The sequence below is a fragment of the Corvus kubaryi genome, unplaced genomic scaffold, assembly GCF_017639235.1.
Source record: "Corvus kubaryi isolate FWS band 111438036 unplaced genomic scaffold, C.kubaryi_AGA036_p1.0 37385, whole genome shotgun sequence".
Taxonomy (NCBI): Eukaryota; Metazoa; Chordata; class Aves; order Passeriformes; family Corvidae; genus Corvus; species Corvus kubaryi.
Window position 1 is genome coordinate 14,841,838 of NW_024581127.1, and position 26,546 is coordinate 14,868,383.

General features: G+C 39.4%; 1 protein-coding gene across 8 annotated transcripts in view; it reads left to right on the forward strand.

Moving 5' to 3' along the window:
- The first annotated feature begins 202 nt into the window (after window positions 1-202).
- The window catches only part of VPS13B (vacuolar protein sorting 13 homolog B), a 437,572-nt gene continuing 411,228 nt past the window's right edge, over window positions 203-26,546 (forward strand). For all 8 annotated transcript variants that reach the window (XM_042036377.1, XM_042036379.1, XM_042036375.1 and 5 more), the window contains exons 1-3: window positions 203-293; window positions 1,066-1,243; window positions 9,691-9,834. In XM_042036377.1, coding sequence (XP_041892311.1) covers window positions 1,097-1,243; window positions 9,691-9,834 — 291 coding nt within the window. In that variant the 5' untranslated portion in view covers window positions 203-293; window positions 1,066-1,096. The remainder of the gene's footprint in view (window positions 294-1,065; window positions 1,244-9,690; window positions 9,835-26,546) is intronic.

Below are 26,546 nucleotides of genomic sequence, written 5' to 3' on the forward strand. Positions count from 1 at the left end.
GCCCCCTCCGGCCCCCTCCGGCCCCCTCCCGGCCCCCTCCGGCCCCTCCCGGCCCCTCCCGGGCACGTGACCCCCACCGCCCTCAGAGCCGCCGCCTGGCCCCGCCCCGCGCTCGCGCCAAGCGCTTCCGGCCGACGGCCGCCGGAGGACCGCGCATGCGCCGGCGAACCCGGAAGCGCCCGAGCGGCGGAGCCGGGGCGGGAGGCGCTGCCGGAGGCGCTGCGTGCGCGGCGCTCCCGCGGCCCGGCCGGCCTGGGGTGGGCGCGGAGCCTCGGGGCGCTGTGCAGAGCCAGGTAAAGGGGCCCTGAGGGGGCGAGGGGCCGCGGGGGGGACGTGCGAGGATGTGTCCCGAAGGTACGGGCGCAGGGTTCCCGGGTTTGTGGAGGTATCCGGGTGGGGCTGCAGCGGTGACGGGACAGGGAAGGGTCTCTTCAGGACAGTGGGAGTTTGGGAAAGAGTGTGGAGAGGGATGGGAGTGATGGCAGCCCCTAATGTATCTTCAGCTCGGTTCATGAGGGATGTTGGTTTCTTGGAGTTCAGAGTGGCACGAAACTGGCGGGGTTGCCTTGTACACGGTGCTGTGACCGGTGAGGTGCATCTAAGGCGATATTTTAGTGTGGAGTCTTAAAAGTTAGAAATTACCCTTTTTTGGTGTTATCGATAAAAGTTTATCCTTTTGATGACTCCAAAAAGAAGTTTTCTTGTCACTTAAGTGCTGTGTGAAAGCATGGTAGACTGCTCGATCACCTTTTCTGTTTCTTCGTTCATTTAGATTTTCTTTTAAACAAGCTAATTACTAGTTCGTATGTGTATATATATACACACATGCGTATGTGTGTGTGTATATACATATATCTACATATATATAACCTGAAAATCCAAAAATGCAAGTAGACGTGCTTGCATCTTTCTATGCATTTTATCTTTATATGTAACTGTATGAATCTCTGACTATAAACAATGTTTAGAATTATTTTCATACATTCAAACAACGGGAATGTTACATTATTGAAAATTAGACTGGAGATATATAACTAATATCTCAATCTCATTCTCTTTTCCTAGTGTGTGACCTGTAATACAGAGATCTTGCAGAATGCTGGAGTCCTATGTAACTCCTATTTTGATGAGTTATGTGAATCGTTACATAAAGAACTTGAAGCCTTCAGATCTGCAGTTGTCACTCTGGGGAGGAGATGTTGTGCTTAGTAAACTTGAATTAAAGTTGGATGTACTTGAACAGGTATGTTATGTTTATAGCAGTTACAGTCCATGTCTTTGATTTAAAAGAAATTGACTGAAATATTTTAGGTTGGTCTGCACAGCTAAGTAATAACTTAGTCCTTGCTGGTTTTCTTCTTATGCAAGTATTTTTTCCCCCTGCGTTTAGTTATTCTTGCTTTCATTTCATGCCATTTGTTTAGCAATGAATGGTAATTCTTACACATTCTATAAGTTATGGAGTGTGAAGAGAGGCTTTTTTGTGGATGTGTTTCTTCTTTCAGTAGCTATTATTTTAGGGTATGAACATTAATTAAATTGCTTTTCCAGTCATGTTTACTAATTACATATAGTAACTAAGTTGAAAGCTCACAAAGTAAAGTGTGATCTCTTTTTAATTATGCATACTAACCCCATTTGTGCTCTTTGTATTGTTTTCTGACTCCAGATTTCATTGTTTCCAGTTGTATCTAAACCTAAGAGTAATTGAGGAATAGATTTGATCATCTGGTTTCTGTGGATTGAATCAAAGACTCAGTAAAAGTTAGCCTTAAAATAACAAGCCTGACCAAGTAAAACACTAGATACAGAATTTGGAGCCTGCTGTCAATATGAACTGATAAAGCCTTAGCACAAGGATGATTTCCTTTTATGCTTATCTGAGTTGACAACTTGAGTGTGTGAGGCCGATAAAGCTGCCTTCTGTTGTGCATGATGTAGCAGGGCTTAGCTGGAGTCCTGTGGCCAGATGTAGTCCAACCAAGTGAAGGAGCTGAGAGAAATGCAGTAAAGAATAGGAAATTTAGACAATACATCCCTTGAAAGAAGACTAAAATATACAGGGAATGTGTTTTTAATGTTGGCTAAAATAAGGGGAGACATGATAGGGGCAAGAATTATTTGTATCTGACAAGAAGGAAGTGAATAAATTGCATGTTGGGAGACTTAGGTTAGACATAAATGGAAATCTCATTTATGTGTTGGATTACGAGACATTGGAATAGGCTGGTTGTCTCTTTCAGGGACACCTTTTAAAATGTGAAAGAAATGTATATGGTTAATAAAGAGTCTCTGATCCTGTTCTGGAAGAGGAGACAATCTTACAAGAGATCTTGTCCTATTTTCTGTGCTTTTTAAAGAACTTTACTTGTCTTCCTTCAAGCATTTTTTAGCCACTGTATTTTCTCTCAAGTCTGTTAATTGGTACATCTTGTCCATACAGCTGATGTTCTGTAGGATGTGTTCCCCCGTGAGCCTTTTTAAGTGTTTATGTTATAGAACCAAAGAAGGGTTGATCAGAAAGGAGTTCTGGAGGTCATTTAGTCCAACCTCCTGTTCTGAGCAAGGCTGTCAGATAAGCTTGTGTTTTTCTTCAGCTGAGTCTTGAAATCTTGAAATCTCCTGTCTGGCGAGAACCTCCTCTCCGGGTAAGCTGTTTCAGTGCTCTGCTGTGCAGAGAGAAAGTTTGTCCTAATAACAAATGATGACTTGGGATGGATATATCAAACTTACTGTATTACCTGACACTCTAAGAATTTTGCTGCTCTCAGTGTTGATGTTCCCTTTCCAGTAGTTGCAGTTTTTTGATAGATGATTCCTTGCTTCGTCTTTGTCTGCCTATGAACTGGTTCCTAAATATCTGGCTCAATCTGATAATGTTATGGCTCTTGTGGCAAATATTGCCACATGTACCCATGCTCATTTGAGTGGGAATTTCAATATGCAATGGATGCAAAATTTAGCTCAGATTCATTGTTTTTACATTATTTGGCTGGGTGTTTGTGAAATGTAGTTATCTTCATTTGGCTCCTATTATTCTTCGGAACTTGTCTGGACCCACAGACTGTATTTAGAATGTCTTTCTCTTTTTTTGTGGAGGGGATGCTGTTTATGTCTGCTCAGCAAAACCCTTTGAGTAAGCAGTATGTGGTAATGCAAAGTCACCAAGCCCTTGCAGCTGGCAGGAGCTCCCTTGAAAAACTGCTCTCTAGAAATTACCAGTATATATTATTTTAGTTGGGTTCTCTCCCTGGGTGGATTCATGATACCTGAAGTTAGTCTTTCTGTCCTGTGTTGCTATCCCCAGCCTGGTTCCCTGCTCCTTATCTGACATGAACACAGCTTTAATTTCATGCTTCGGGTTCTTAGATACAAATGCACCTATCCAGGTTCTATCTGTCTAGAGCCTTAAACGTTTTCAGAGAATTCCATCTTTCGTGGAGTTACACATGGCCTTTTGGGAATGTTAGCATAGGTGCCAAACTACCTGGACAAAGCACCTTATAAAAGGTTTGGAAACAGGTCTGTGCTTCCTGCTCCCTGCAGTTCACTGATGTTAATGTTCCCATGTCATGTTGTGCTCTTATGAGCCACCAAACAGAATCCCAAAGGACAGATGAGAACAGAGCATAAACTGCTGTTTGTCTTATAGAAGATTTAACTTTATTTTTGGGACCAAGTTGGAACCAATATCTCTTGAAATCAGATGTAATACAGTTGTTGACATAGAAAATTAATCAAATGTGAAGAGAATGTTCCAGTACCTGAAAATACTTTGCATATTTTTTATGTATGTTTATGTAAGTTTCATACTCTCATTAAGTTAAGCTGAATGTCATTGTAATAACTCTTAGGGTCTGTCCTTCTCTCTGTCCCCTTTTTTTTGTACAATATCAGTTCTGTAGTGGAGGTCAAGTACTAGTTTGTACTCGGCTTGAATCTTGTAGGTACAGTGTAGCTTTTGTATATAATTGTGTCACTCTCTGAATAGCCAGTTAATTTTATAATAATTATCTTTAACTAAAGATTAAGTCTAATGAAATGTTGATTTTTTTTTCCTATCCTGAATCATTCAATTACTAGAAGACTAAGCAGTCCAAGAAATTTTCCATCTGTACATAATATGCATATTGTACAAAAACTGCTTCAAGAAAGTGATTTGTAATAAAATTTTGAAATTAATATCTTAAAGAGTTTTTTGGAAAAGTGTTTTGAGCACTTTTGTAAACTTTTGTGTGAAGTCCTCGTAGTACCAGAGGTAACAGAACTACCGCTGAACTTGGTAAGTAGCTTGGGTGTAGATTATCTGTTGATACAGTGGTGCCAAAAAGATGAGATACATTGTGATCTCTTCTTGCTGCTTGTGTATATTCCCATAATTAGTTTTTAGCTGTTTTGCAAATGCAGAAGGGAAAGATGAAGTAGTCTTGGGAAGACAAAGGATACCTAGATCTAAAGATTATTCAGTTTTATTATAGTGTGGATTTTTCATATCCAAAAGAATTTGTAAAGAAAGAAATATGAAAAATTCTAATGTACTTAAAATAATTTTAAGGAAATGGGAGCATTGTAATATCCTTATTTTAAATCTATGTTACGTGCCACTGGTTACTTGTGAGATAGAGCCTTGACTGGGAAGAAAAGGTATTTGACTTAACACTGATGAGGAGAACAGATACTTGCCTATCACCCCAACCTTTAGAGTAGTCTTGTGTTTTAGAGCAAGGGGAGATTTTAGGCAAAGGGGAATTATGATCACCTAGTCTGCAGTATGACATGTTAGTCAGTTATTTATGGGTCAAGCCCAGACAATTGTTTTTAATCATATGCTGTTAGTTACTTGTGGGTCAAGGCCAGGAGTTTGGTTTTAGTCATATATATTTTTGTGAAAGATTTATATGATTAAATGGAAAATCTAAAATGCAAAGTGTAATCAGTCATGGGTACAGAAGAAATATTAAGAATTTCAAGCAGTACTTAATGAAAGGAAAAAGACTGTGTAGGAAACAAGGAGGAATAAAAATGTTCTTTGTTACGTTGTATTATGAACAAGTTACTGAATTTGGCACACATTTGTATTGTCTACTGAATAGTACAACAAAGAGTTCTTCACATTGCTTTATTCTAATTCCCTAGCTCTAACCAGGACAGCGTGTTTCCTTAATGTCAGATAACATTTGTAACTAAATTTCTTTGAAAAAGAACTATCTTCTAAATATGTCGGGCATTTGCTTTTATCACCTTTGTTTTGAAATAAATCCTACTTCAGTTTCTTTCAGCATCTTGGAGTTAACTAGACATAAATGAAAATGTGTTAAATACATCCAGCAAATAGTAGAAAAAAAGCTATTCCAGAATGCCTTTTGAAGTAAAGACAAGCCAGGATCTAAATAGACATTGTGATATTGATGAGTGACAAAAACTTACGCATCTACAAGTCCAGAATGGGAATTAGTCTTTGGAAGACAAAAAACTTTCTATGATTGTTAACAGTGGTAGTTTGCTGCTTTGATCTCTGAAAGCATTGTCTCTTATGTTGTAATGTATTTTTCAATTGCATGTTTTTTTATAATTTGTTGCTGTGCCACGCCCCACATTCCACCCCCCCCCCCCCCCCCGAAAAAAAAAAAAAAGCTCTGGGACAAAAGGCACTTAAGTTATTATTATTAAGTTAACATACTTAAGTTATTGTATGATTAATTATGTAGCAAGATCTGTAGCTAAACAGCCCAATATTTGCTTTTCAGTGTCTTCACTGAAACTGTCTGGATTAAAATTTTATTTGTGTTGCTTGTGAGCCTAGGGCTAAATTTTTACAAAGGGCTTTTTGGCTAAAATAATGAAGTGTAGTAGTGAATGAGATGAAGAAAAAACACTTTGTAAAAAAAATTAAAAATTTTCTTTGAACTTTTAATGAGAAAGACTGTAACTGTCATCTCTTAGAGTGGGGACTGAAATTAGATAGGACTTTATGTAAGCGTGGCTGAGGAAGGAGTCAGGAGTTTCCCTAGCATGAGATGGGTATGGTTTTTTTAAACTTCATTAATCAATACTGATTAAGACCCAAAAACTAACTTACAAACTGAAAGTTGTACTTGGCAAAAAAGTAGAGTTATAATTTTGTGTAGTTTCCTCCTCTGAAGAGTTTGTCAGCAGTGAATATACAATACTCTTAGCTCCTGGATACAAGATAAACTTTTTCATAGCACCAGTAGAAAGGTTTAGGAGGTATCAGCTGCAGAATGGGGGAGTGTTCCCTAAAGTTGCTCCTATTAGCAGCTGTTGTTGCTGTGGTGGTGTAGGTATTGGTAAGAATAGTTGACTTGCCTCTAGTCATACCAAAGACTATCCCAAGATGCAAACCTGTCACAGGTAATAGTGGTTATTTCCACTCTGAACTTAGGAGATGGTAACTACTTAAGAAAATAAAAATTTTTAGTGGGCTTTCAAAACATATCACCAAGATTTTATTGTATATTAATTATTCATGAATTTATCACTAATAAATGTATTTATTTCAATATATTTAGGCAAAAAATGACATTAGCTAGCTTCACAGAAATATTGTATAGGCAGACTTTAAGACTTTATAGTACATATCAAGTAGTAAATGCAAAATGCCCTTGTCCCCAGATTTTATTCATACAGAAGTTCTGTACAGCAGGGATAGGTCTAGGGTCCAGCAGTTCAGGAAAAGAGGCTTTCTGGATCCACTTGTAGATGTTTGTCTGAAATTCCCTAGCAACTTGCCTGCTTGATTTCTGAGTTTCACGGACCTTCTCTGTGTAACATCTATTCATTCATAGAAATTCTGAGTTGAGTGATACATGTACATAAACTGAGCCAAGGGGGAAAGGTGCTTAAGCCCTGGCTTGCTAGGATAATTCCAGAGTGAACAAATGTTCATGTTCCTGAGTTTACCAAAATACAGTTAAGAACCTGGGTGTGCTGGTCAGCAGCAGGCTCAGTAGGAGTCAGCAGTGTGCCCTGACAGCCCAGAGGACAAACCCCTTCCTGGGGTGCATCAAACTCAGCATCACCAGCCGGTCACAGAGGTGACTGTCCCTCTGTACAGCCTTGGTGCGGCCTCACCTTGAGCTCTGGGTGCTGCTCTGGGCCCCTCAGCTGAAGAATGAGGGCAAAGGATGTGAACGTGTCCAGAGGAGGACAGCAAAGGTGGTAAAAGGGCTGGAGGCAGTGTCCTGTTTGAAGGGACTGAGGACTTTGGGCTTGCTTTATTTGGAGAAAAGGAGGCTGAGGGGTGACCTCACAGATCTCTACAGCTTCCGGAGACGGGGACAAGGAAAGGGAGATGCTGAGCTCTTCCCTCTGGTATTCAGAGATAGGACATGTGGGAATGGTTCAAAGCTGCACCAGAGGAGGCTTACAGTGGACATTAGGAAGCATTTCTTTACTGAGAGGGTGATCAAACACTGGAACAGGCTTCCTACAGGAGGTGAATGCCCCAAACCTGTCACTGTGTAAGAGGCATTTGGAGAATGCCCTTAATAACGTGCTTTGACTTCAGCCCTGAATTGGTCAGGCAGTTGGACTATATGGTCACTGTAGGTTGGCCAAAACTGCTGCCCTGCATTTAGGAGACTTAGATTCACTTATTTCTCAACCTGAGAACATACTTGTTGGGGTTTTAGTTCTCCTGTTTTTCTTTTTCTCTTAAAGGAAATTTCCCCATACATGTTGCCAGGGGGACAAATTACTGAGTGCTTAAGGAAAACAAAGGACCTGGCCACAGCGGGAGGGGTGCATCTCTTTCACCTAGGTTTGTGGGCAGTCAGTTCCCCACGTTTGGACGGAGAGAGAGGCTGCTTCTTCGGCTGCCTTCCTTCTACCGGAGAGACCCCGGGATCCCAAGCCCGCCTTTCCCCGCCTCGCTGGGAGCCGGGCTGTGGCCATCCTGCCCCCACTGTTGCTTCAAGCCTTCGCTATGTTGTAGCCGTGCTCACCCTGCCTGCCCAGACCTCCGGGGGGTTCCCACTGCAGCTCCGCAGCTTTGATACATTTCATCTGCCACCTGGGATTTGTGCTTGTCCCTGCTGTTCCAGCCTGCTGTTCCCGAGGGTCCGGCTGGACACCAGGATCGGCTGCCCAGGGGTTTGTGAAGCCTTTGTCCCATCCCTTCCCGGGATCCCAGGGCACCAGTGCCGCGTGCTCCCCGAGCTCGCTCCGGAGCGCCCCCTGCAGCCGCGGGGGAACCATCGCACCTGCCCTGCTCACCGGGAGCCGCCAGCGCCCCTGCCGGCTGCGAGCGGAACTGCACCCGAGGGGAAAGGGCCCGACAGCCGAGAAGGCTGGCACTTGGGTTTGTGATTGTTCGCTGTTACTGCCACAGTTATTGCTGTTTGTTTGACTGGTTATACACATATAGATAGATAATAGTAAAGAACTGTTATTCCTATTTCCCATATCTTTGCCTGAAAGCCCCTTGATTTCAAAATTATAATAACTCGGAGGGAAGGCGGGTCGCATCTGCCATTCCAAGGGAGGCTCCTGCCTTCCTTAGCAGACACCTGTCTTTCAAACCAAGACAATACTACACCTGTAGTTCCCAGCGTCTAAGATGATGATGAAAACACCAGGCTATAAGCAACTTGAAGATGTGTTGTTTTTTCTCCATTAAAACTTTAAAACTTGGTATTAAAAAATGTCAGAATATGAGATTAGAAAGCTGAAAAGATGATTCATCACTGAAAACTGAGCATTAGAATACTTAGTATTGAGAATGCTGACTTTTAAAATTCTGACATATCAAATATTGCTTCTTTATTTTACCGTAAACACTTATTATTCCAAATCTTGATTGCTAGTCCTGGGACCAGCTCTCTAGCCTGACCCTTCTGTTGTCTAAGTGTTAAACTCATTTTTTGCAGGAGAACACCTGAAGCTACTGGGGAAATTTTTGTGTTGTATGTACCCCAATTTACTTACTTGGGTACTTTTAATCTAAACTTTGGCACCTTACTTCCTTCTGCATTGCTGCAAGCAGCAGCTGCCTCCCTGTGGCTGTTCTGCAGAGCTGTGATCTATGCATTGGCTGGATGGAGTGCCCAGGCATTTTTTAGGAGTTCTAGACTGACTTGCACTAGTTTTTAAAGCAGTGGGACATCTGCATTACACCTTAGTGTACAGGAGTCTGGTTTTGCCAATGAAAAATTTAGTAACTTTGTATTTACTAAGCAGTTTGATGTGAAAGGGGCAACAATGGGCCAGTCTTAAGAGCACTGACCTCTTAAAACTCTTAAACACTGAAATATTTTGAAAGAAATTGCCTTCCTGTGGCATGGTCAGTGTTTAATTCCAAATTTGTGCTCTTCACAATAATACAGGTTGCATATCAGTTTAAGTATTTACCTTCACCTTGTTTGTTTTTACTTGTCCCTTGAATAGTGAAACATTTTGCAATAGCTTCATGTGAGTGAGAGGTGGTTTTAAACTATCTTTTATTATTGAGGACATCGTAATCCAAATGTCTCCTTTGAACAGACTAATTATAACATAATTGTACAAGTGATTATAAAGGCAAATGCCAAGTCCTGTGACACACTGCTGATTAGGGGAGGAAGAATAACTTTTGACTTGTTTTATAATAGAACCTTACTATTTTGAGTTACAAATGTGTCTGGAATTTTGATATGTTTCAGTAGTTAATTCTGCATTCTTTGTTGTTGTTAGGAGCTGAAACTGCCGTTTACTTTTTTAAGTGGGCATATTCATGAACTTCGGATTCATGTGCCATGGACGAAATTGGGATCAGAACCAGTTGTCATCACTATCAATACAATGGAATGCATCTTGAAGTTAAAGGATGGTGCTCAGGTGAGAAATGTGATGAATGCTTTTCCAACATTGTGAGGTTCATGAGAATAAGAGCTTCTATAGGTCACTTTCTTGAAAGCCTTCTGAAGAATCTGGCATGTGAAGTTGGGATCCCTTTTATTTCTGAGAGGCTAATATTGTTCTTCTTGTCATGGCTAATATCTTCCTTCATGCTTATTTTTAAACTCTTATTAGCTCTAGCTGTGTTCTTGTAGATGTGAAAGCAACTTAAGAGTGCTCTATTAGATTTTCCTATGATTGAGAAGAAATGGATTTCAAGAGCAGTATAGCATCCTGTGTGTTTCCAGGTTCTGTCTCCCAAGAAGCAGTGCTGGTTGCTTGAGTCAGCTGTATGTGGCATAACTCAGCACTGGGCATTTTTCAAAACTTGTGTTGCTGTTATTGAGGGAATGCTTTGAAGATCCTGGAGTGTAATTAATTTTTACCTTTAGAAGTTATAGTGCTTGCTTGAGTGTACTTGGAAGACTTCTCGTATATAAGGGTCTTCAGGGATTCTTTTTCTTTTAGTTGCTCAGAATATTTTGTGCATTAGGCTGTTTTCACAGGCTCAGGAAAGGTTTCCTTCTGACACGATGAAGCTGCAATATGCACTGGCTCAATTTTTTTCATGTGTCTAACTTAGTTAACCAAAAGTACTTGGTTACGTTAATGTTGAACCTGTGGGGTCTTTTTAAATCACTATGATGCTTTAATTCTAGAGAGGCTTACAAGTTTGTTTTGCTTGTTGGTTTTTTTAAAGCCTTATTCACATTTCAATTTCAACAGTTCTTCACTTACATTAAGGATCATGCAAACAAAAATTCCAGTTTGTGAAAAACTCAAGTGTTTGGTAGGGTGCTTGATGAGCTGTTAACATTTAACATCAATAACTAGATACAAGGCAGCAAGAACATTGGAAAACACTTTCCTGTTATGTTTGGTATTTCTTGTTATATTCTTTTACAGTTACAGAGCTAAGAGGCTTTTTTGCTGGAGTAGAAATCTCTAGTCCTAGCCACCCAGAGAGGACATGCTTGTGTTCTGTAGTTACACTTGATCTGTGTGCATATATACACACCAACAGCCAAATACTAAGTATTTTTCCAATGTCAAGGTAAGCTTTTGAGACCAGATGTTCCATGAGAAATGTGTTTTTGGAAGCAGCAAATTACAACTAATTATGAGTTGCAGAAAAAGATTTGTAGCCCATGACTTTGTGCAACCCAGAACTAATATTTGATATGGGACCTTGCAGATGGCTACTGCTGGAATGATCAGATTTCCTTCTTGCATGGTATTTGAAACTTAAATTTTGTGGTGCATACATCAAAAGGTCAAGTGTCATGAATGTAAAGCACTCTCAAAACAAGTATTTGTTACAGATGTTTAAGATTCAGAGGCAAGAAAAGAGTATCGAAAATTGCAACTGACATTTGAACAAATTATTCAGTGGTATGTATGCTCAGGAGGGTAAAATTTGGGTCTGTGCCATAGAAGGATTATCTTTGACTAACAAGAATGTAGACGAAAACACTTTTATAGTGTTTTCTGAGGATATGGTTTAAAAAGTTGACAGGTTGAACTTAATTTTTGAAATTACTATTTGAAAGTGTTCAAAGTATGACAGTGTACTTGGCTAAAAGCAATTGTCATAAAAATTTCTGTAATCAGTGAATAAAAAATATGAATGAAATGAAATATTTCTGTGGAAAATGATAGTAAAATGAACTTACAGTGAATTTAGCACCAGTTGGAACTGTTCTGCCAAGAACTTCATATCAGTGAAGAGCATGATTAGCAAGCAAGTTCAATTTGATTGAACTTGTTCTCAAATTGATTGGCTTGATCCTATATTTCTTTCCTCAGGTGAAACCTCTAATGAGCACATGCATAATTTCACCTGAGCAAAAAATAAAGTTCTTGACCTCAACTTAGTGAGATGTGGTTTTTTTTGGAGAGGTGCTATTTCAATGTTTCTGTTGAAGATATGTGAAGATTAAAATATATGGCATTGTTTGAAGCTGTTGTCCAGTGGACCCTACAGATTTTGTGGAAAGGAAGAGAGGGTTTTGCCCATGTTTTTGAAGAGTATCAGTTCCCTGGGTGCTTTTGTGTATATATATGCTTTGCTGTGATGCTGTGTCATTGTTAGTTCATCTTCAGTGTTAGTTCAGTTAGCATTTTTTTTGTCATTTATTCTTATTGCAGCATCTTCTCAGCTAAATTTGGATTAGATAGTAATGGCTCAACTTCTGCTTAGAAAAAGAATTTTTGCATAAAACTAGAAGTGTTTTATAAGTAGTAATTTCACTTGACGTACAAAATCCAGAATTATGTAGCATTAGTTCTATTTACATTTTGAAGGTCACTGCTTTTCCCCTTTTTCTTCTGTGCTTTTTTCCTTTTTTTCAATTTCTATATCTACATCTAAAAATCAAATGCTAAATGTGGCTATTTTATGAGAAAATTAAATTGAAGTGCATCAGGAGCAGAACTTTGCAGCGATTAAAGTGGTGTTCTGTTGAACACGCTTTGTATGTGCACTTTTGGTTATGAGTTAGGTTAATGTCAGTACTTGAAATAGAATTTGGCTGTAAGATGTTTCACATTGCTTTTTGATGTCTGTCAGCCTAATGTAGCTGTGTCTGGCTTTTTTTCTTTCCTCTTGAACTAATCTTCTGCAGCACTGAGTTTTAAGTACGAGCATTTATACTGTTCTCAAATATGGTGGTATGATTTTTAAATATGTTCTTAAACACTTAAATGTGATTCTGAAGTTTGCTTGACTTGTATTTGAGTTAATAGTAATTGACTGTCCTGACACTGTTCTCCATGAGTGCTATGTTTTGTTTTAGAAGGTGGTTAAAGTTCCAGTATTATATTCTTCTCATTACCTATCTCTATATATGAAATCTCCAGACTTCATATAGAGTTGAAAGCACTTTGTTAAACCTGTGTCAGTTGCTGTTTTACATCCGAGAGGCTTTTTCCCTTTGTCCTGTTGGACTGTTGTTAACTCTTTTCTCTTCTGCACAAATTCTTCTTTTTTTTTTTAAAGCTATTTGAAATTCTTTGCTCCTTTCTCTTCCCCTCTCCATGCTAAGATATCTCTGTGCCCAAGCTAGGGGCTTTAAGGTCAGGTAATGCAAATTGGGAGGGACAAGCCTGTAAGCCCGTGTCTGTTTTCTTCACTTTCCTGCCATTATACCTAACCACAAGACTATTCTTCATGTTCAGCCTTGAGTTCTGTGGTTTTTCATCTTGGAACTGATGCAAATGAGGAGATCAAGAAGAAATGTGTTATTTGTATTACTGCTTCACATTTGAGTCCTTGCCTTTAAGCAGAACACAGTGCACCAGAAATATGCTGATGTATATGAAGGCTCTCTGTACTCCAAGAGTAATTAATTATGGAATTGGGGAAGACTGTGAGGTTGAAGCACTTAGAGGGGCACAGAGAAACCAAGCAGTTTGGATCAGCATACAGACAATTGAGGCATTTCATGAGGAAATTCATGAACAACAAATTGTTGTTCTTCAACAAAGAAAGTTGTGAAGGAATATAGTAACTTTGTGGAAGCTTTGGAGAACAGCCCACAAGCATGACTGTCAGAATACCAAACACATTCTTACCTGACAACTGGTAGAGACTGCCACCAAAGAATGCTGGAAGCAGAAATTGGTCTTGACCGGGAAATGATTGAGATGGGAGATAAGGTGTGTTGACAGAATATGCAGGACTTGGAAGGTGAAGACAGAAGGCTTGTGTTTGAGGGGTATAGTTATATAAAATCTTTTTGCTTTGGTGGTAAAGTTATCTCCAGATCTGAAGCAGAGCTTTAGTGGTTTTTCCCTCACCTGGATTGTAGTAGTTCAGTCAAATGTGGCTGTATGGGCAAGCGGTGCTGTTTTTTTCTATTTGAGTCTGTAAGTCTGCTGTTCTGTGACTGCAAAAATATGGTAAGACTTGAAGTCAGAAGACTTTGCTAACAGTCTTTAGTGGCTCACCTTTATGCTTTTTATTTGGTACTTACTTTCATAGTAGTATGTTTAGTTCAGATATTGAGTTTAATTTAAATCTGATACTGAATTTTAGCTCTTGTATGCAAAATTTAAGGTGAAGGTTATACTGAGAATTGCTCTATAGGAAGCAAACTATGTTATCAGCTAGTGTTGAATCATATCAGGTTAAGGATGAATATGAAATTCTTATTAAGCAGCCAGTTCTTGATGCTCTTATTTGTGTTTTAATAGATTAATATAAGAAAAAAGAGGCTCTTAAGTTTGTGTGTGCATGCATACAAATTAGTGTATATAAGTAACAAGAAAAATTTTCCATATTATTTTGAATTTAAACAAATTGCTTCATGCAAATCAGACTGTAATTTAGTATTTTCCGAAGGTTCAGGAGGGTTTGGCAGAGTCTTTTGTTGGGTTTTGTGCCATTTTTTGTCAAGAACTCCTGTCTGAAGAGTTATGTTTTCTATGAATTGCTTTATGTGTGCAAAAGTGCTTTAGTAGGAGGTTCTCATCTAAGGATATTATCATTTTAAGAGATAAATACCATGCCCCACAAATCTCTTGCAAAAACATTTAGTAAACTTACTCTTTCAATAGAGGAAGTAGTAAAGGCAGGCTGTAACAGATGCTAGAAAAGGCCTTGCAGCATTTGGTTCAGACAGTTTGTTGTCTTTCTCCAGTGATTTTAAATGAGAGGCTGAGGACGAGATGAGCAGCTTTGCTTAAAGCTGGATAAATACTCACATGTTCTAGCTGGGCATGCCAGAGTGATCATGTAATTTACGTATTTTTGTTCCTACTAACCACTCTAATAGACTTCAAAAGCAAAGTATCTGATGCTGTAGATTGCAGCAATTCTGCTTTTGAAAGAAATTGTCCTTGTGAATTTGTTCAGAGACTCCTGCAGGCATATTCCTTAATACTCTAGTTGTAGGAGTCCTGCCACTGCCCTTGTGTTGCCTCAGTCTGAATACCTGTCTTGTTTACCTGAATGCCTGTTACTGACATTATACAATCTTAATACCTGTTGTAATAATAACCAGGCTGATTTTAGAACCATAGAATCATTTCGGTTGGAGAGGACCTTTAAGATCATCAAGTCTGTTAACTGTTTTGACAACATCAAAAGATTTCCTTGACAAGAACTGCATTCAAAATCTGAGCAATTTTCAATATAAAAAAGCTCAAAATCTGCGCTTTTTTGATTTAAATGAATGCACTTTGCATGTTATGAAGAGAAAACAGGGTAAGGGTATGGCCCTGTGTTGGTATAGGTGTTGCAAGTTAAGGAAGCTGCCAGTAGCTGTGTTTACTTAGAGTTTTCACTTCAGCTCCTGTAGCAGCTGGAGCAATAGTATCTAGTGAGTAAATGTTGCCTTTTCTCATCTTGTTTTCTGAACAAGATCTTCTCTGTGTACCTCTTTGTGGTGATGTTCAGACCAAGTTTGTGATTTTGAAGAAACTCCTGGCTGTTCAGGCTTACTGTGCTTTGACCTCTGTTACAGGGTTGTCTCAGAACAAATGGGCTGTATACCTTTTTGGTCAAACTACCATTCTCCTAGAGCACATTAAAAGGAAAATGTGCTACAGCTGTTAATTGGAATGAGAAGAACACAAGATTGTGTGAGTTGGTAGTAGAATCAATATCCTGTCATGGATCACCAGGCATAGTGTATCTTACATTGGTGAATCCCATGAGGTGAGTTTTCCTTTTTCAGAAGCTGTTCTGGCAGCCTAGGTTCAAAAAGTCTACATCTAACCTACATTTAATGCCAGCTTGTCTGCTTTTCATAGTTAGTATGTCTGGGACAGTAGGCATCTCACAAAATATCAAATTATGAACATGTGCAAGCATCACTTTTTTTTCCCTCTCCTCCTTTGTGAAAGCACATCCCTCCAGTGTCCACTGAAGCTTTAGCAAAATTGCCTGTTTTACTTACATAAGGGTTCAGAAAAGAGTTTGTATGGTAAGAAAGAGGAATCTGAGCTTCCAAAATAATGGATTTCTATCACTCTGTTAATTTTTATAATGATTTAAGTAGCAAGTCTTCTGTAAACAATCTGGAATTGCTTTCTCAGAATGTCATCTCACTCAAACTAGAAGAAAAAGGAAAACTGTCTGTGATAGTCAAGCAGGTCCCATATTACAGGCAAAGGCCAGTGCTTGGTATCTATGTATTCGACACTGGCAGGAGACAGCAAATTATTTACTCATATTGTACTTCCAGCGGTGTTTTTAACTCTGCATCAACAGTAGAACATTCCGGTATGAGATTATTTGTCAAGAAGATTTCAGTGAACATTTGAAGAATTTGAGGCATATGAGAATGCAGTGATACCTTAATAAGGAAGATAATGGACACTGGCACAACCAAGCAGCCGTACTTCAGATTGTTAAAGAAATTTCTTTCTCAGGCATTGTGGTGGGTTGACCCTGGATGGCTGTCAGGTGCTCATCAGAGAGTTCTATCACTCCCCTTCTCAGCTAGACAGGAGAGAAAATATAATGAAAGGCTCATGGGTTGAGATAAAGATAGGGGCAGATCACTCACCAGTTACTGTCACAGGCAAAACAGACTTGACTTGGGGAAGTTAATTAAATTTTTTTACCAATCGTATCAGAGTAGGATAATGAAAAGTGAACCCTAATCTTAAAGGTACCTTCCCCCACCACTCCTATCTTCCCAGGCTTCACTCTATTGCTGATTCTCTACCCCCTCTTGACAGTGGCACAGGGGACAGCGAATGGGTGTTGTGGTTAGTTTATCACATTGCTGCCGCTTCCTTCTTAGTGGGAGGACTTCTCCTTGTGCTCCAGTGTCCCACGAGGGACAGTCCTCTCCAATGTGAGTCCTTCCCATGGGCTGTAGTTCTTCATTAACTGCTCCAGCGTGGGTCTGTTTCATGGGATGCAGTCCTTCAGGAACAGATCCCAACAGATCCCAAGTCCTGCCAGCAAACCTGCTTCAGTGTGGGCTTCCGATGGCATCACAGTGTCCTTCAGGTATCCACCTGCTCTGGTGTGGGGACCTTCACAGGCTGCAGGTGGATCTCTGCTCCACCATGGGCTGCAGTGGCATAGCTGCCTCACCATGATCTTCACCATGAGCTTCAGGGGGATCTTTGCTCCATGCCTGGAGCAAGCACCTCTTCCCTATCTTTCACTGGCATTGGTGTTTTCAGGGTTCTTTAGCTCCCATGTCCTTATTTCTCTCTACTCCGGCTGTAGTTGCTTCTGTCCAACAGTTTCTTTTTCCATCTTAAATCTTTTTCCTGGTAATTACCACTGATGGCCTTGGCCAGTGGCAGGTCTGTCTTGGAGCTGGTATGGCTTCCATCAGACATAAGGGAAGCTTCTAGCAGCTTCTCAAAAAGCTGCCCCTGTAGATCCCTGCTACCAAAATCTCACCCTGCAAACCCAGTCCAGGCATGAACCAGTGAAGACCTTTGTCCTTCGTACTAACAAACCTCAAGGTTATAGTCTTATTATCATGCATAGACACCTCATACTTTTGCTGGTGTTTATTTTGTGCTCCTATGTACTGTAGAATCTATTGCAGTACTGGTAGAGAGCAAGAAGTTTCTGCTTTTCACATTTTGGAAGTAAAGCTCAAATTCCTGTTGTCTTGTTCTGTCTGTTGCTTGAACTCTCTAAACTGATGGTTTTCTTTGGTTTGCAAAAAGTGATTGAAAGACTGTCCTCATAATGCAATGCTGGTAGCTAAAAAGCTAAAGTGACATGGCTGTATTATCTTATAGCTGCTATCTCAGTGGAGAACTGCTGTGTAAAACAACTCTTTTTCAGCATTAGTAATGCCTGCCAGCTGTTGGGGTTTGGTTGAAACTGTTCAAGGCCTCAGGTTCCCTAGCTGCCTTGTTATAATTCATAGTACTTGATCTTTTAGTATAATCATATGCTTGGTTTGACTTAGGCGTATGGACTAGGCTTCTTGTCATCTATTCCAAGTTGCCTTTTTGCTTTTCTAAAATTTAAGTTTTTAAAATTAAGGCTTGTTCAGGGCTTTTTGTTACTATTTGCGTGTATTGGCTTAGACTGGCTCTTTGCCTTTTTAAGGTGTCAGTTGTGTGTTGAGAAACATGCCCTTGCCAAAAAGGAAATAACACTTTTCAAGTTCTAAACAGCTCACTGCCCTCCAAAAAACCAGTTTAATTGCCCTTTAAATTCAAGAAGGACAGAAATTTGTTTACTTGTGTATAAATGTGGATTATATACATTAATATCTCAATTCTTTATACACAGTGTATGTGAACTTTCTTTTAACTGCCAAATCAGTGTCTCAGGTTTGGAGTCTGGATTTGGACCTCTCTTAAATGCTTGTGTGGTGCTAGTACTGTATCTCAGTGTATGACCTATCTGTAGGCTGTTGAGAAGCCTTGCAACTGCAGAGACTGCAGCTTCAATTTTTGTCCTTCAGCTGGTGAAGTCTGAGGCAGCCAGATTGAAACGTGCATATCCTGCAACCAAGAGAGCTCTTCTGGAGTCTTGCTGTAGTGTCCCATGTGTATTTACAAAAGTAGGCACTAAATGATTTATATCAGATTTATGGTGTTGTTAGCTTAGTACAAGACGCTTGTTAGGACTTTTGGAGTTTTTTGGTCTGATGTGGAACATCAGCTGGGATTCTGTCTTTCTCAAGTAGCAAGAGGAAAGGATAATGCAGATGGGAGTAGTACGTGAAGGAATGCTGAGGCACCTAAACGGACAAATCAGTTAGGTGAGAAGAGATTAAAAAAACCTGACGGATGTGAAGGGGAAGGTTGGTTTTTTTGGGGTAGTGCGTGGTGATCCTTTAAGCTTTCATATCTTTACAGGTAATTCTAAATAGATTGTTTAATCAGGTGAGGGTAGCATGCTTACATGAAGAATTCCACTTGTTTGCCTTGGAACACCTGACTAGCTGAGAAATATCTCACTTATTTTGGTGGAACCTTTTCAGGATGCCATATTTTGGAAAGAAGTAATCCTAATTTTAGACGTGTTGCAGTAGTTTTCCATGTATGTATATTTTTTTGGGAATATTGCATAGTGCTGAATTTATTGAATCTGTCATAATATTTCAGACCTAGTAATTTAATGTATTATTATTTTCTCCTATGCTTGGAAAAAAATATTTTCAGAGCAGATTACTACAACAAAGTTACTGCATGGGTTTGTTCTAAAATAGAAGTGGATATGGGGCTTGCTGTTTTCTGAATCAACTTGTATTTCAGCAGAAATCAGTACTTTATGTGACGTGTTTTGGATTTGTACTTTTTAAAAGCCTTGTGCTTTTGGGCAGGCACTCTTAAATTAGTCCGTGTTTCTCACTATTTTTGTTAATTCCCATATTTTTTTCTTATCCTGTTCTTTTACGTGTGTTGGGTTTTTTAAAAATACTTAAACTCTGGGCACTGACTTCCTAGCTAGATTTCTCCTTTCTACTTAGAATTCCGGTTTAACTATAACTGTGCTTTGACTATTGGCTGTCGAAGTTGATTCCTCTTCTTTTTGGAATCTCTTCATTCATCCACGTGTTGTGTAAGTGTATCCTTATCTGATCAGTCTCATTCTACTAAATTATGTATTGAATAGCTATCAGCTGACCTACTGAACTGATCTTTCTGAACTATAGCCAGTGCTTTATTTTTTTTCCAAGAGTTGTGTTTTGAGACTAGAGAGTGTTCAAGACCCAGTGTCTATATTGCAATGCCATGTCGATGCAGTTGGCAATTTTAACATTGGCAACTCAACATGGAGAGTAAAGCAGCAGAATATGTTAATTTTCAAAACTGAGTTGTTTGGGAAATAACATAATGAGAATTCAGAATCTCAAAATTTAGTTTTAAATCAATAAATGTTTATAAACATGTTCTTTCTTTTTTTTTTCAATATTATCTTTGTTGATAGAAAATATTTGTTTTCATTTGCTGGAAGTTGAAGTGTTATGAGCTTGTTGCAGATGGGCTAATGCTTCTGAAAAACAAGAGCTAGATAGCAATCAATGAGACTTTTCCTGGAACTGGAATGTATTAGGATTAGAGATTTGTTGGCATAGAAGGTGCAAGCTGTGCTTGGGAGTGTGTTCTGACAAGCATTTCCCCATATCTTAGTTGTGGAAACTTGTATATTGTTGAACATACTGTTATCAAGTAGGGCGCAAGTCACAGTCAACCCATTTATCTCTCCCTGTCTCTCTCTCCCCCCCCCCCCCCCCTTTTTAATTTCTGCTTCCATAGCATTCTCTAAAACCACTTCTAGAATTTGACTGTAACTTGCCACTGGTAAGTCATGCTCCATTAAGAAAAGAAAAATTGGAAATCAAATTATGTGACCCATAGCTGTTTGACCCCCAGATATGCACATTTCTCTTTATTTATGCACATGAAAACTAATAAACCTATGCTAAATGCCTGTGCTAACAAAATATGTATTATTTGTTTTAACCAAAAGCAGGTGCGTCTCTTCTCAGCATGACGAATCATATTTCTATGCTCATCTCTGTACGAGTTCTGGCCTGCAGTACAATTTCACTCCAGTGAGCTGCCTTTTACACCTTTTGACACTGAATCTGTACATATCCCACTTTGCTTGTGAAGTAGTTTGAATGTTGACAGTTTCAGTAGCCTTGCCCATGTGAAGGGGAAGAGTGTTTGTCTCAGAGGAAGCCCATGTTCCTCCTTTTACTCATTTAAAACTGTAGTTCTTTATTTTCTACTTTGTTGTTCTAGATTCCTTTGCTTGGGGGATTGTGATGTTACTTAACAAGTGAGGCAGCAGCAACGACACTTACCTTTTGTACGGCGCTGCTATAGGAGCTTGTTCTCGATACCTACCTTTGGGTGGGTGTATATATGTGTGTATGTATTTATGCCTTAAAGACAACTTCCCATCTGACTTTTATTTCATTATTGCTTGATAGTAAGAAGGAACAGTTAGGACAGGAAATACAGATTACACTCAGTACATAGGTAAACAGTTGTTTTGCATGTGTTATATAATTTCACGTTAATCCAGTTAGTAAGGCGCTGAGAGCAGGCAAGAGCCATTTTCTGATTATTTTGTGGGCAGGCACTGTCACACATACCCAGCTGAATGGTAGTCAATGTATATTTAACTTGCTTCCCTCAAACAAAACCGCTTTTTTTTTCTCTGAAGTTCTTTCATGGACCTGTCTTCACACGTTCTGTGATCACTAGAAAACTGCAGACCCCAGACTATTTTACACTACATAGTACAGCTATACTCTGGAAAGTTCAAGAGTGTGAATGTTATGGTTGTTTATAAAGCAAGTCACCTGACTATGCTGTGTGGCAAGAGGAGATATATATAAGAGCTTTCTAGGCTGCAAAACGAACTTGGAAACTGAATGTCAGGTTGAACTCCTGGCAAAGCACCAGTTAGAAAGTGAACTGTTGAAACGTAAATAGTTTTGTTTTGTTCTGTATCAGCTATGATAGTATTCAGTAACTTTTCAGTGAAGTGGCTGTGCTGCTGGGGAATTGAAGGAATTACATACAGCAAACCAACATCATAGCAAGGAAATGGATGGCATAATTTAAATATTAGAGCAAATGCAGCATTGAGCGATTTAATTTGTATTTTAGAACTGCGGAGTATGTTGTGGGTCTCAAAATTGTGGATTTGAATGTGAATGCAATAGAATTGCTTTTAGTGCAGCTTAACATGCTATATTGCTGGCAAAAATCCCAAATAGTCAACAGTTTAGTAGGTAAAAAAACCTACTAATACCTCTAACTAATGCTAGTGATTTGCATATGCTTATGTATTTCAGATGAGTTTACTTGTGTTAAACTGTTTATTGCCTCTGGGATATGTGTGAGTACAAAGAGGGTTTGTCTGTCTAGATACATGAGTTTTCTAAAATCTACTTTGAGTGCTCATGTTCAAGAAAACTTTGTCAAACTGACTGGTACCTCCAAAAGGTGAAAGGGCTGTTGGCTGTTCAGGTCTTCTGGACGTTCATTCCTGACACAAGTCCCCTTGAAGATAATTCTGTGGCTTTGTATGTCATGCTTTTATTATCACATCAAAGTTAGCAGGAAAAAATAGCACATCATCTTGCCAGAAACTTATGTGTTAATACATAATGATTTTTGAAATATGTAAGTAACCTAAATGCCAACACTTAAGAAGATAATTACAAGTGTTCTATTTGTAAGTTTATGTATTGGGAGACTATCCATGGAGACAGAGAGGAGGGTGATACAAGAGTTCATCTATTTGAGGAGCTGTGCTGCAGGATAGTCCTGGACAAGAAACTGACTGAATTGGTTTGTGCTAGCCAGCCAGCAGATCTGTTCATCCCTGCCACAGCCCCTTTACTTCCCTTTGGTGTATACAAAGCATTTGGAGAGCAGAAGCTGGTGTATCACTGATGAGGCTGAATTTGCATTTGCTGTTAGGCAGCTCAGGGTTTAAACCTACACCAGCTGCTTTTAAAAGAAGGTTGCCACAGCATGTCTTTGCTGTTCATGGTGGTACACCAGGTAGAAAAGGTTGTTTGGTTTCTTTTTTGCTGTGGTTAATTTGGTAAATTAGTATTTGGGAGTGATGTCATAGTATGTATTCCTGAATATTGGAAAGGAGCCCATTTGCACAGGAGCAGAGACTGACAGTGGTTGCTGCAATGTAAGAGTTGAAACTCAGATACCACAACATTGCTGATTTATTTTCCAGAAAATAGGTTTACTAAGACAAATACAAGTACTAACATGTGAATTGTGTATTTGTCTTTATAAAGTACAGACGACCTGTTCTGATGTGTAGATACAGTTGTATAAAGTAGAAAGATAAGGAGTAATCCCTGTCCATTTACTGATCTTTACTCAACTTTTTCCCTGACCTACTTACAGCAACGAAATTTAATGTCAATAGTCAGTGTCTTTGTTCCTAGGTACAGGGAAAAAGGGTTTATATATCATCTTTGGCATAATTCCTAGAAGTTTAGGGTCATATTCTGATTCAGCTTTCCCAGTGTAGGTCTGGACTACTTCAATTGATTTACTTTGGAGTAATTCCAGACTTATCCTGATCCAGCTAACATCAAATCAGGACCCTACAGTCCAGCTTTGTTTCATGTAGTTGGGTGAAGAGTTTGGATTTGTGTGGTTTGATGGGGAATGAGGTGAGGTAATGCATTTAAAAATATGTCCTTGGAGAGGAAGTAGTTTTTCCTCATTTGTTGATAGATTAAAGTATAGATAAATTTCTTGGAATGTATTTTAGCTCCTCATTACAGCTGAACCTACTATTTGAGAACGGGCATGATTACAGATTTTGTAGTGGAAAAATCCTGTAATTTGTTCACCTTCAGTAAAAGCATCTTAAAATTCCAAAAGACAAAATACTCTTAATTCTTTCAGTACAAACTATACTCTGACATTATAGCTTGCTCTTTTTGGAAGGAGTAGTATTTTCTCTAAAAGGGTATAATTGGATTATAAATTATTAGATAAAACTTAAGGAGAAGAATTCCCTTTATTCACCTATTGCTTGTGGCTTACCTTGCAATACCTGCACTTGAAGAGTGGCTCCTGCTAAATAATTGATGCACAACTGATGTAGATTGTGTTTTATTTTGAACACTTATGGATAATAATAAATTAAGTCTCAGTGAGAGTCACTTCTTCCAAAAGAATGGGTAAATGTTTAGGTATAAATGTGTGCTTTCTTTTCTAAGGAAAAGTCATTGTCTTTCCTCTTTACAGGCCGTAGAACCTCAGGGAAATTGTACTGTGCTACTGGCAGTACTCTGGACCATCTAGTCTTGCTCCAACTGTTATAAAAGTGTGAACTTAAAATGTAAATGTTTATTTCTTTGCCTCTGGAGAACATTGAACAAACTTGATTCCTTTTTTGAGAAACATGAGTTTTTCTTCTTCCCTGTCCTCTGGTGTGTTTTAATGGTTCTGCCACTGACTTGCTGAGAAACTGTGTTCTGAGGCCCTCACCTTGGCTTCAGGGGATCCACTTGGCTTCCTTTACACATGCGAAGTTCTACAGAGCCCAGAATGCTATGAGGTGTTATCCTTCATTTTCAGTTAAAGTGCTTATGTATTGCACCTAATTGGAGGATGAACAATGCAAAACTGCTTTTCCTTTTTATTTTATATGCATAAATCATTCTTCTGGAAGTTTTTGTCATGTAAGGGGTTCTATTGATTTGAGTTATTTAATTTGCAGGTATTTTCAGTTAAAGCTGAAAATGTCTTCAGGTTTCATCAGATATCAAAGCCTGTTAGGCCTGTTAACCTCTCAGCATTATTCAATATTTCAGATTAGTTTAGGGTTTCCAGAAATGAATTCACATCTGCTGCAGCAGCAGTAGTGTGTAATTACATAGAATTAAACCCCAAGATCATTAGTCCTGGTATTCTAAAAGTGTGTTGGTAATGCAGGACTACTTTTTAAAGAACCACAGTGGTTTTCCATGCAGTTCTAGGAGGTGAGAGGCCTCCTGATCAATGCAATCAGCGTTGCTCTGCTGTCTGCTATGGGGGAGCACAGTAGACAGCAGTGTTCCAGTCCTTGGGTGGGTGGGCTGCTTTCAGGTTTGTTTTTTATTCCCAGTGGCAGAAGAGTGTCATATTTCACAGCTTCTGGAACACTTTCTGTAGGTGAATATCATCTGGATTGTGTTGTATATGTGTGTAGTTCTGCTGCCTTCTGGAAATCTCTGCCTTCCTGTATCTCTACTGGATTCCAGGTGTTTAAGTTTTCTACCCTGCAGCTTTTCCCCAGCAGGGCCTGATGAAGACCTGAGAAAGTGGGCAGACAGGGGTTTGCTGCTGACTCCATACGATTCATTCAGCCTGTTCTTGATGGTCCTCTTCCCATCTGTTCCTCAGATGTGGACAGTGATGGTGTTGTAGGATAAATGCATTGTTCTGGCAGTGGGAAGTGGACATCTTTCTTGGAAGCTCTTCAACCCTTTTCCCAGCATGCATTTAAAGATGGGCTTATTATATGGTGAGGGAGAGGCTACAAGCCCCCTAGATAAAATGGTTGTGGGGAGCACACTGTCTGCTCCACTGCAGTCATCTGGTGTGCAGCTGAGGTTCTTAGGAGAGGCAGCCAAAGGGAACAAGCTAGATGAATTGTCCTGCCACACTGCATATGGACTGTGGGTTATGAGTTGTTCATCGTAGATATTTGCTTATGATCCTTAAGAACATTAAGATTTTGCAGTAAAACTTTAGAAAAATACTTAACAGCATGAAAAAAATCTGCTTAAGCCACAATGAACTCTCTAATTCTTTTTACCAGCCTTTCACAAAGAGAGAGCATCTGGTGGACAGAATAGATCAGAGTCCTGAGTGCATATGCTAGTGGTTTCATTGTCATCAACAGACATTACATTTTTGTTGATTTATTTTGTGCAATGACTAAAACTTCATTTCCTGCTCTGTTAAGGATGTTCTACTTTGCTTGACTTGTACAAAAATGAAGTATGGTTGTTGTATCCATATAAAAGTTGAAAGCAATTGCATGGCATGGAGTTAATGGTGGACATATCTTTTATCTACCTTATGTGTATGCACCAGTTCTTTTCATCTGAAATCCTCTAGTTGTTGATGATGCTAAACCTTCTGCAGTTAACTTTCCCTTCTCAGGACTGTAATCTAAAGGTCAAGATACTGTAATCTATTCTTCATTTATTGCATATCAAAGAGTATTCCTCTCATAAATGTGGCTTATAAAACTTTAGTTTATTACCCATATACCAATTGTTTAAGCACTTCTGTTCTCAGTCAAGTAGAACCAAGTGAAGTGTTCATGTAGTTGTAGGAAAGTCAGAGAATCACTTCTACTGGTGTCTGTATAACCCATCAACTTGGAAAAAGAATATGCTATAGCTGCTCACTCATTTTACTTCTGGCATTTCTGATGAAAACATAATTTCTGTAAAATGGTGGTTTTAGTGTCTCTTGTCTTGGGGAAAAAAAACCCAAACAAGATACTGCATTTGGAACAGCGCAGGGCAGTATTTTTCTGCTTGTCAAAGCAGGGCCCTCATGTTCTTGGTCCTATTCAATATTGAGCTGTATCTAATTGAACAGCTCCTGTGTTGTGTGTGAAGTGTAGCTTGGATGTCTGGTTCTCTATTCTGGACTGTGTTCCTGGCTGTGTTTCCTCAGCAGCATTGCTGTCTTTTTCTCTGAAGCACCTAATGAGGTACATGAGGTGCCCTGTAACTACGGTTACAGGGCACCCCCAGGGAGATGTTCTTTTGGAGGAAAGAACTGGCTACCCTCAGAGCTTGTGTGTCTTGTGGCTGCATTTTTTTTCAGGTGAATGTTTTCTTGTGTGTGAAAACAGCAGAGTATTTTCATCATACAAAATAAAGTTGTGCTGTTTTCAGTAATGTTGGAAAACTTTATTTGAAACAGAAATAGCAAACTTCAAATTCTAAGAAATCAGAAAGTGAACTTTGATGTGTCCAACTAAATGTTTCTTTTTGCACCACTTTTCGTCTTGATCTTGTACTAAAAGCAAGTATCAAGGTTGTGAAACCTCAGGAGCCTGACTCAGTGAATTGGCCTGTATATTAGTATCTGGTGTGGGACAGACTTGCCTCAGAATTGCCAGCTCATGAGCACTCATCTTCCCTCTGGCTGTGCTGGACCTGGCTAGAGGTTGATCATTCTGGCCCACAGATTCTTAGTTTAGG